The following is a 12,022-nucleotide window of genomic DNA, read 5'->3' as shown; positions in this document are numbered from 1 at the left end:
TCTTAATAAACTCCTAATTACTGCTTATTAATAGTTAGTAAGGTAATGGTTAAGTTTAGGATTATGGGATGTAGAATGTGGTCAAGGCAATAATATTATACGTAAGCTTTGTACGTGGTAATAAGCAACTCGTTAATAGTGAGAATTGGACCCTAAACTGAAGTGTTACCAAAGAAATGAATACTTTTATTTAGCAAGAATGCATTAAATTGATCAAAAGTGACAGAAAAGATCATTTACATAATCTCTCTTTCAAATAAGTGCTGCTCTGTTGAAATGTAAAACGTGTATCATGATTTTTAGAAAAATATTAAGCAACTGTTTTCAGAATTGATAGTAATTTTAAAAAAAATCTGGATGTTAGAATGGTTTCTGATTGTGACACTGAAGACTGGAAATTCACAGGAATAAATCAAGCGGTTTCTGACGTAACAGTCTGAAATAAATCGATTTAAAGGGTTAGTTTAAATTCAGTCATGAGTTCCTCAACCTCATGTCAAACCCCTTAGACTCTTCGTTCATCTTCTGAACTCAAATGATGAAGTCTCTGACCCCTCCATAGACAGCTGTTTAATTAACACACACTAACATTCAACTAATTATACGTGTGGAAATTAGTAAAGGTATATGCAATAACCACAATCCTGTGCAGACACGCAGGCCCTGAGAAAACATGGATACTTGCCGTCCGAGTCCTGAGAGCCATGCAAAATACAGCAATATTATGGTGTATAGATTGTTTTCCTTACCTCCACACGAGACGAACATTTAAAAACTCTCACCAACCTAAAACTGTGGTGCATACGTGACTATTTTTACACACGTGTTGCATGTACACACAAGACATGGGTGTGTGGTCAGACTGGTGTGTGTGTGTGTGTGTGTGTGTGTGTGTGTGTGTGTGTGTGTGTGTGTGTGTGTGTGTGTGTGTTGTGTGGCCTTTGTCTGACTGTGGTGTTTGTGTTTGCAGTGGCATTCACTATCACGAGAGGAACAGGCCAAATACTACGAGCTGGCCAGGAAAGAGAGGCAGCTGCACTCTCAACTCTACCCTGGCTGGTCGGCCCGAGATAACTACGTGAGTCAGGATCCGCTGCACTCTCACACACACTCTCACAACTCTCTCTCACACACACTCACACTCTCTCTCACACACACATACACACACACTCACACACTCTCTTACACTATCTTTCACACTCACACACACACTCACTCTCTCTCACACACACAAAATCTCACACACGCATGCACACTCTCTCTCACACACAAAATCTCACACACTGACACACGTACACTCTCTCACACACACACACACACTCTCGCACACACTCACACTCTCTCTCGCACACACTCACGCACGCACACACATACACAATCTCTCTCTCACACACACACAATCTTTCTCTCTCACACACACACACTCTCTCTCTCTCTCTCTTGCACACTCTCTCACACATGCGCGCACACACACACACAATCTCTCTCTTTCTCTCACGCACACACAATCTTTCTCTCTCTCTCTCTCACACACACACACAATCTCTCTCTCTCTCTCTCTCTCTCTCTCTCTCTCTCTCTCTCTCGCTCTCTCTCTCACGCACACACACAAACACACACACACACAAAGCCTTAACCACACTAAGCTTTGGTAACCCTTTACATGAATTTCCCATGAGTTAATGCATTCATTAACATTAACAAACAATAAATACATTTAATAATCTTTATTAATGTTATTAACTGTTCATTTTAGTTGTTCAACTCTTCATGTTAAAGGATTTAATGTTTACAAATTAAACTTATTGTAATGTTTTTCATAGTTATTTATTTATGATTTAACGTCATAGCAGCAATAGCTATATTCATGGAAATATCAACAGTATATATTTTTTTTATATAATTATGATTACAATATCATTTCAATACATTGCTTAAAATATTTTATTTTTGTCTTAAACAATGAATATACAAAAACAAACATAAATAACAATAACAACATTAGTAATAATAACAATTATTTAGAATCTTTAAATGTAATATATTATAGAAATTTAAAAATTATTCCAGGTTAAACCGTTTTAAAAATGTCAATTGATATATTTTCTTAATTCGTAGTTAGTTAGCATGAACTAATATAACGCATTATTAAAATCAAAAGTTGTATCTGTCAATATTATGTAATGGATCTGAGCTCACATGAGCTAACAATGAACACTTGTACTTTTATTAAATAACTAACAAAGATGAATAAAAACTGTAACAAATGTATTGCTCATAGTTAAAGTTATCACCCAAAAATGAAAGTTGTCATCATTTACTCTCCTTCAGGTTGTTCCAAACCTGCATGAGTTTCTTTCTTCTGCTGAACACAAAGTAAGATTTTGGAAAAAAGTTTATATCTTCCAAGATATTTGAAGGATTTTTGTATATAAGCAGATTTTGAGCCCCATTGACTACCATAGTATTTTTTTCCCTACTTTGGTAGTCAATGGGGCTCAAGATCTGCTTATATACAAACTTTATTTCTTCTGTTCAGCAGAAGAAAGAAATTCATGCAGGTTTGGAACAACTTGAGGGAGAGTAAATGATGACAATTTTCCTTTTTGGATGAACTAACCCTTTAAAGTCAGTTAATGCAGAACTAAGGGGAACTTACTGTAAAGCATTTCTTACAAAAAAAAAAAAAATCAGTGTTTAAAACTATATGAAGCTAAATCCGCAATAAATAGAAAATGAAACTGCATAAAGAACTAAAACCTAGTTACATGTAGTTACCACAGTAATAACTATAATGTACCTAAACCTAACGCTATAGTAAGTAAATGTTGTTAATTAATAAGGATAAATGTAAAAAATAAATAAAGTTGCACCTCCTTTCACTAGTCATTTGTGTGGGAATATTCCTATTTCGTACCCTATTCATGAAAATGTGGTTATTATAAAATGGCACAGCTTTTTCACTTTAAAAGGCTAAACTTGTCCTCAATGTATTTTTTAACTTCCTTCTGTATTTCTGACTCTATCTCTGTTTCCATCTCTCTCTCTCTCTCTCTCTCTCTCTCTCTCTCTCTCTCTCTCTCTCTCTCTCTCTCTTTGTATGTGCTCTCCAGGGCAAGCGGAAGAAGAGGAAGAGAGATAATAAGACAGACTCAACAGTAGAGGGTGAGGAGGACGGACAGGCACACACACACACTCTCTCACACTTTTCTCTCTCGCCTGTGCGTTTCTAACCCCGCTCTCTCCTCCTTGCTGACATGCAGCTTATGAGGTCCAGTGCTAGCGCAGGGCAGGTACAGTACGTCTGCAGGCTCAGGGGCCGTTCACACAGACTCACTGCTCTGCAAATGCACCTCTTTCTGTGTTTTCATCATTTTGCACCATTAGTAGGGGTGTAATGGTACACATATTCGTACCGAACCGTTTCGATACAGGGCTTCTGGTACGGTGCACGTGTGAATGCGTCTGTAACAGTTACCAGTCGGCTTGTTTTACACGCACGTTTAGTCTATTTTATCACGAAATTCAAACGATAAATGCCGTTTTGACGCGCTTTAATGTGACGTGACTGATCACTGTATATGCACGTCAGCTCGCGTGAGTGCGATCTCGTCATAGTCAATGAATAAACATGAATCGACATGTGTGTTGAGGATACTTTACAACTGAAACATATCAAATCAGTGTTTCAGCGGCAGAAAGATGTCAATAAAACATCTTGAGAACAATCTTACGTAGCATCTCATTTACCTCAGAAGTCATTCAGTGTCCACAGCTGTTTGTTCACTTAACAATACTAAATATATGACCTATTTTACCCTATATATTCATTACATTCCACTGTTAGTGATGTCTTGATTATTTAATGTTTGTTTAAATAAATCTGTCATGAAAATGACAGCCAATGAGTATAAATGAATTGGAGTAAAAACTTAATTTTATAATTAGAAGTTAATGCAAAAACTGCCTTATGTGAAATTTACATGTGTTATTTGAGTGTTGATTATTATATCTAATAATCTGAATTTAGCAGAATTAAGGCTAATAGTTTGGGCTCTGATGTTAACCTTTATGGCAGTAATATGGCAGTAATGTACAAGTAAGGGCTCCCTTTAGTTTACAGCGTTATATTTAAGAAACTGTTATAAATATATATATTTAAGGACAGACACAATATGTTCAGTAAACCAGTTTAATAAAAATAAATAAAGCAATTTTGTAAAGCTGCTGTAGCTAACTGTCTGTTTTGTGCACCGTTACACCCCTAACCATTAGCGATGGCAGTGAATCAGTGTGGGTTTGGGGATTCAAGCGCACCGAGTGTTATTCTGCTCGTTGTGCTCAAGGCCGTGTCCTGTGTGAACGCTCCTCAGACAGCCAGTGTCAGCGTTGTGATCTCATCCACAGTTTGAGTACCGTGACTTCAACAGATCGACACATGACGCCATTTCCATTTTGTGTTGAGTATCTGTCCAGAAGAACGTGTCAAGTTCATATTTCAGTCTAAAATCGGAAGAAAGTAATTGTTTTTCATAAAGACAATGAAGCATCATGTCAATTAAGTACATTTCCCACTGAATTCTCATTAATACAATACAAAAAAATGATGTATATTTATATAGAGCTGCCCCTGTCTAAAGAGTTTACTAGTAGTGTTTAATAACGCTCCAGTCCACAGAGACCGAGATGGCAGGAAGCTTATTTTTACAGAAACACATTTTGTTGTTATTAGAGGTCGACTGATTGTGGATTTACGATAGGTTGGCCCACACTGGCCGATAAACCGGTTAATCAACCAATCGTTTTTTAAAATAGATACTGAATAACAAACAACTCATAAATTGTGCTGAAACTTATTACACAAATGTTAAAACCAGTGCAGAAGCATGAATTATACCTTGATCATTCATAGTGCATTAACTAAGGTTAAGATAAACTTTAAAATGTACTAGTATTAGTAAATGATTAAGTTAACAATGAACAATACTTTTATTAACCTTAGTTAAAGGTGCACTATGTAGTATTTTTGCAGTAAAATATCCAAAAACCACTAGGCCAGTGTTATATATTTTGTTCAGTTGAGTACTTACAATATCCCAAATGATTCCAACTATTTGTAAATTGCAGTGTGAACATGTCACAGCAGCGCCGAGTGAACACACAGAGTAACGTCATAACATCATTTTAAACACACTTAAATATATCTAATATGATAAACAGAGCTGCTTTACCTCATAATCATGACCGGAAAAAGCGGAAGTGCTCTCGCGCGGTGACGTGTCCCGTCATAATAAAAGTCCCGGTGCTCGTGAGCCGTGTGTTTGTGTAACAATCGCTCCAGCGGCCGTGCTCAGCTCCACAACACTCGCTCCTGCTCTGATTTACACTACAGTAACGTTAATAACCGCATCCATCAACATGACATCAACATGAGTCCTATTTTCCACCGGCTGTGAGGTGAAGACCACATGTCCCAAGATACTGCGCTTACACTTGGCGTCATCAAAATACACCTTTATTTTGAATAGGCGCCCTTAAAACACAATGAAACGGTTATGTATACATTATGTGACGGTAACTCGACTGTTACCATCTGTTTGCATTTGTTTATATCCAGCTGGTCACTTTTATGCATTCTTTATGCAGGGAATTTGCATATTTAAAGGGATAGTTCACCCAAAAATGAAAATGATCCCATAATTTTCTCACCTTCGAACCATACTAGGTGTATATAACACAATCAGAGTTATAATAAATAATATCCTGGCTAATCCAAGCTTTTTTATGACAATGAATTAGGGCCCAAAAAAGTGCATCCATCCATTATAAAAGGGCTCCACACGGCTCCAGGGGTTAATAAAGGCCTTCTGAAGCCAAGCCATGCGTTTGTGTAAGAAAAATATCCATGTTTAAAACTTTATAAACTAAAATAACTAGCATCTGAAGAGCCGTTCTGAAGCGTAAAGTAGAGACGAGCTGGCCGTGGGCGGAGCTTAGGTGACGTGATGACTAACAGACAGCAGATAAATGGCTATCCACCTGTCAATCAAAGTGGCCACGCCCTTAATTATGCAGAACTTTAAGGCGTTAATTTAAACGGATGAAAAAATTCACCCCCCTCACAGTCGTCATGACGGTCAAATTTAACATGGAGGTCAATGAGATTCTGCTCCTTCTGGAGCCTGTCTCTAGTGGTCAGTCGAGGAACTGCAGTTTAACTCACTTCCGTATCGGCTTTAACAGAAACTGGGGGAGGTTAACGCTTGATTCACATCCATATGAATGGAAGTCGAAAAATATTGAGTGACCGCACCTTATGATGAGAATTTTGTGGGAAAATGTCTCATTGGCTCTACATATAATAATTAAAAATGTTTCTAAATATAATATTTGTGATGATTTCTGTGAGTGCATCGTAGGGCTGCACTATTAATCGCATTTGTAATCGTGATTACAATTACGGATGTGTCAATTATGTAATCGTTCAATAAAATGTAATGGCAATTATTACAAAAAAAAAAGTCCACTTCTGTATTTAATGTTTTTTTGTTTTTTTTCCTACATGTTTTCCTAAGTTTTTGTTCCCCATTGTTTATTTTTTATTTTTGGTATAATGCAATATACCATGCATATTTTACTTTTTTTTTTATTTAAAGAAACCAAACCAATGGGCTGTTTTCAGCTTTTCTTTTGATATAACAATGTGGCATGCAGTCGCTTCAAACTAAAAATATAAAGCTATTCAAAACGTCATTCAATGCAAATTATGAAAATTGTAATTTATAATCGCTATTACAATTTCAGGGGAATAATCCACGATTCTGATTTTTGTCATAATCGTGCAGCCCTAGTGTATCGTGACTTACGTGTTTTTGGGTACCCTGTGCAGAAATGTTCAGTCGGCAGGCAGTTTTGGTCGCTTTATTAAAAGTTGCTGTGTGCAGTGTGTAAAGGAGAATAAAATAGTTTTACCCTCCTGCTGACTAGTCGTGCCCTTTCCGACCCATTCACACACACACACACACACACACACACACAGATGATTTGATTATCGGTCGACCATAGAGAGATTCGACAATTCTGATTCGAATGTGTAAAGCCTTAGTCGGGACAGCCCTAGTTTCCGGTCTTTTGCATTCACATCCATATGAGGGAGTCGGAAAGTATCGTGTGACCGCACCTTATGATGATGAGAATTTGGTGGGAAAATGTCTCATTGGCTGTCCATATAATAATTAAAAGTGTCTCTAAATATAATATTTGTGATGATTTCTGTGAGTGTATCGTGACTTCAGTGTTTTTGGGTACCCTGTGCAGAAATGTTTACTCTGAACTAGGGCTGGGCAATATCTAAAAATATATATATATATATCTCGATATTGTCAGCATTTTTACGATATTCGATATATACCTCGATATGTTTACAATTGCTTTTAAGTAAAAAAACGACATATGAGGACACAAATGTGTATAATGCCATTGGTATGACACAGGTATTACAGGAGAGGGTTAAATATGAGGACATTACCCATGGCCCCACTTTTCAAAAGGCTTATAAATCATTTAGAAAGTGAAAATGCTGAATGTTTCCTGTGATGGGTAGGTTTAGGGTGTGTGTGTGTGTGTGTGTGTGATGGGTAGGTTTAGGGTGTGTGTGTGTGTGTGTGTGTGAGTGTGTGTGTGTGTGTGTGATGGGTAGGTTTAGGGTGTGTGTGTGTGATGGGTAGGTTTAGGGTGTGTGTGTGTGTGTGTGTGTGTGTGTGTGTGTGTGTGTGTGTGTGTGTGTGTGTGATGGGTAGGTTTAGGGTGTGTGTGTGTGTGTGTGTGTGTGTGTGTGTGTGTGTGTGTGTGATGGGTAGGTTTAGGGGCAGGGGCAGTGTAAGGGGATAGAAAATACGGTTTGTACAGTATAAAAACCATTACGCCTATGGAATGTCCCCATATGTCACAAAAACAAATGTGTGTGTGTGTGTGTGGTAGGCGCGCGCGCGCTTCAGGTCAGAGTCCGGCTCGAGCACGTCCCGCGCGGCGCTATCATTTCTCTCATGCGTGTATGTTTCTGTTGTTTTCTTTGTCATGCGCTGCGCGTATATCTCTAACTCTTTCGCTTCCAGTGTTTAGTGAACAATGGAAGCAGACCTCTGCGTTATCTGCTAACGTTTTTTGGGAAAGTATGCATGTTGAATTCGAAATGTTCGATATTCACGATATTTTCAAATTTTACATCGTCGTTCAAAATGATTGCGATATTATCGCTAATATTCGATATGTCGCCCAGCCCTAGTCTGAACTGCTGGAGTTCCTGGCATTAATGCTGTGATTTCCATCCTCTTTCAGATTTCTCGGTACGGAACAAGAAGCCGTGCATGCAGTACCTCCCTCAGGAGAAGATGATTGACAGCCCTGGCTCCTCCCACGGCAGCATGCTGGACTCCCCGGCCACGCCCTCCACAGCCCTGGCCTCGCCCGCTGCCCCCGCCCCCACTCACTCAGAGCAAGCTCAGCCGCTGTCACTCACAACCAAACCGGATCGCCATCATCAGACACACTTCCCTCTTCTGTCCAAACCTTCCTCATCCTCCTCTTCCTCCTCATGCCCTTCATCATCATCATCCTCCTCCTCCCAGCCCAGTCAGTTAACTCCGCCCCTTTTGTCCCGGCCCCTCCCCTTCTCCTCCCTGCATGCCTCGCTCCTGTCCCCATCCTCCCCGTTCCATCACTCCCATCATGCTTTGTTCCAGTCTCAGCCGCTCTCTTTGGTAACCAAATCCGCTGACTGACTCTTCTAAAAGCAATTCTTTCTTAATGTCTTTTAAATAATGCTGTATATTGCTTTTTACCTTTTTGGAGAAATAGATGTCAGGTTAACTTTTTTGATAAGTGAAAAGGAAATAAATATTATTGGTCAATATTTGATCATCCGCTTTTCTGTGTTCTGTATAAAACAATGTATTTTTTTGTAATGTCTACTTTGGAACTGGTTTCTTATTTGATGCATTTATTCAGTAATCTTGTATAAAGAATACATGTATTAAAAACTACTTTTAAAAGAAGGAACAAAAAAAATGTAAGCTTGCCTGTAATTAATGGTAGTTTTGGAGTTTAATTCATAGTTCTGGCAATTTATTAGACCTCTTTGCAATGCCCCCCCCTCCCCGGTTTTGAAGTGTGTGAACTTGATAAATAAAACTTGTAAATTGTTTCTATAAATGGCTGTTATTGTTGTCTTGGAGTTAACTTTATTAATTCAGTTGTGGTTGTTTTTTTGTTGTTGTAATTTTCCAGTCATGGAAATGGAAAAAAAATGTAACCGTTTTTTTTTTATCTATAAATTTTACTTTTTTAAAAAGTAAACCATTAAAAAATGATTGCAATATAGCCTAAATTTAGCTGTCACTTAGTAGGAGATGAAAAATAGGATTTTTTAAATGCTTTTGAAAAAAGGTATCTTATTCTCACCTAGGCCGCCTTAAGTTATTATTTTTATTAAATGCAGTAAAAACATTAATATTGTAAAATATTATAATTTAAAACCGCTGTTTTCTATGTGAATATATTTTAAGATTAAATTATTCCTGTGATCAAAGCTTAATTATTAGCATCATTACTCCAGTCTTCAGTGTCACATGATCAAAAATTAATAGCATTTATTTGAAATATATATTATGAATGTCTATAATTTAATGCATTCATTTGTTTAAAAATAAACCTTATCTGTATTTGCACTAAATTACAATAACTTAGAAGATTAGTGTTGTCTAATGCAGTCAACATTACGTTTGGTTTATATTAAGAAATGTGACACTTTCGCGATGGGAAAAAATAAAGTAAATTAAAATATACTTTTTTATTTACTACAATTAATTGAATATATTTACGATTACATTGTATGATTTAAATTGTTAAATGTATAATCAAAAGCCCTTCCAAATAGACCATAATAAACCAAAATACTTTTCAGTTTATTAGATTAATGAAACGCTGTAAACAAAAAAAAAGGGCGACTGGGTTGTTTTAAGCAAACATTTAACCCAACCGCTGGGTTAGGTTAAAACAACACAATAGCATTTTTTTTGTGTGTGTAGTTGATGTAATATTTCACAACTAAAACCTTAGTTAATGAGTTTTTAAAGTCACGGAACACCTAAATGTACCCTATTCGTGGGAAGTAAACCTAAAAATGTTTGGGGTTTTGTAATCCTCTGAAAACAACATCCAGAGCCCAGAACGATGGCATAATAAACCGCTCGAGAAGCCCTGTTGATACAGGAGGAATTCGAGTTAAATCTTTAATAGGTGGAATTTAGGCAAACCGCACTGGAAAATAAACAGATGAGCCAGAGCAACAAAAATGTCTGCCAAAAATAAACACGGTTTAAAAAAAATAATAGACATCTGTTCCTTCCTGGAATGCAAAGTCCCAAAACAACGACAAAAAGCAGGTCAAACCCTGCCTTCTCGCCTTCGCGCGCTGCGTCTTTATTTGTGGTTTGGCTTGCGCGGTAATTAAGTGCGCGGTAATAGGATGGAGCTCCAGGGAGCTCATTAGTCTTTTCAATTAGTGAGAAATACACAAGGTAGAGGCCTCTGCTTTTTAGGGACTTTAGAAGCGGCCAGAGATGCCAAGAACGCTCCCCTTCACTTCCCCCTCAGCTCGGGGACGCGCGGAGGTGACTCCGCTGACAGACCGCGCACGTTCCCGAGGGAGTTCCTCCCGTGAGTGACGGGTGTAGATCCCGCGAAAACCGAGCCAGGATTACCGCGAGGGTCTGTTACGGATAACTTCGATCACGTGTAATGGCAGTGACGTCAGTGCCCGCGGTATAAATGTTTATCATATGACATATTCAAGCACCTCTAGAGGATGTTTTTTTTTTGGAACTCTATTATTGATAATATTAATTTTGGAGGACAGCTTGGTTAATATCCTTTAAATATTGCATTAATAATAAAACTAAAGAAATACATTTTAAAGTGTTGCATACCATAAATCTTTAATTTCAAGATACTTTGATATTGATTATTTATGCTTTTTTGTAAAAGAGTGAGTGAGAGAGAGAGAGAGAGAGAGAGAGAGAGAGAGAGAGAGAGTTGTTGACATTTGTTTTTCGATTGTAAAATTATCCAAAGTTTCTGGAGGCATTTGGCAGATTTCATCTTTAATTTAGTGAAGATTAATTATTGTTTTATATTAAAGGCAAGGCAATTTTATTTATATAGCACATTTCCATACACAATGGCAATTCAAAGTGCTTTACATAGAAATGAATTAAAATAGTTATAACATGCATAAGAAATCAGAATATCATATGTAAGAATTAAAATAAAAACAAGGACAATTAAAATAGTTGTAAATAGAAAAAAAGAAAATATAATGTTGAGTAGGCCTAACAGATCGATCTATCCCCTATCTGAGATGATGGAGCAGGTTCACAATGTCTCCTGAACCTTACAAGTCGGTCCAAATTAAAGGACATTATTGTATATTATGAAACCAAAATTAACAAAGATTTTGAATACATTGTTAATTAATTTATACTGCTGACAAAATTCCATATAAACAAAATTAAAGGTGTTTTTAGTGGAATTTGACTCATTTATATCACCTTTGGAATTGTTAAAAAATAATAACTCATTAACATGTTTAAAACATTATGATAGAACTATTGGATCCCCTGCTACAAGTGAATGCTACACATTATTGCGCTCTGTTATATGTTATGCTATGTTTGTTTCATGTTCCTTCTTCAAATAAAACAAAAACAAACAAAACATGTGTAATATTGCACTTTTATAGACTTCAGAAACAGCCATTCACTCTCATTATAATGCCGGGAGGAGCCCGGATATATTTTTAAATCTTATACACCTTAGAAGACTTGAGGGGGAGTAAATCATGGGCTCATTTTCATTTTGGGTAAACTATCCCTTTAAATAAAAAGGATGGTCCTGTAGTCTATTATTCATACTTGACAAATTACTGAAAACGGTAATAAATATTTAAAAAAAGGTATAAATAAAA

The 12,022-nt window shown here is 37.1% G+C and overlaps 1 protein-coding gene across 5 annotated transcripts in view; it reads left to right on the top strand.

Moving 5' to 3' along the window:
• The window catches only part of tcf7l1b (transcription factor 7 like 1b), a 163,860-nt gene extending 154,674 nt beyond the window's left edge, over nucleotides 1-9,186 (top strand). For 3 of the 5 annotated variants that reach the window (XM_067412975.1, XM_067412976.1, XM_067412974.1), the window contains 3 exons: nucleotides 971-1,078; nucleotides 3,114-3,165; nucleotides 8,338-9,186. In XM_067412975.1, coding sequence (XP_067269076.1) covers nucleotides 971-1,078; nucleotides 3,114-3,165; nucleotides 8,338-8,780 — 603 coding nt within the window. In that variant the 3' untranslated portion in view covers nucleotides 8,781-9,186. Of the gene's footprint in view, nucleotides 1-970; nucleotides 1,079-3,113; nucleotides 3,166-3,263; nucleotides 3,290-8,334 lie in introns of all 5 variants that reach the window. The other 2 variants (XM_067412977.1, XM_067412978.1) reach the window with 2 other exon arrangements.
• Nucleotides 9,187-12,022: the final 2,836 nt, after the last annotated feature.

The sequence above is a fragment of the Pseudorasbora parva genome, chromosome 13 (assembly GCF_024679245.1).
Source record: "Pseudorasbora parva isolate DD20220531a chromosome 13, ASM2467924v1, whole genome shotgun sequence".
Lineage (NCBI taxonomy): Eukaryota > Metazoa > Chordata > Actinopteri > Cypriniformes > Gobionidae > Pseudorasbora > Pseudorasbora parva.
The sequence above is the reverse complement of the archived record's forward strand: the minus strand, read 5'-3'. Positions and strand labels throughout refer to the sequence as shown.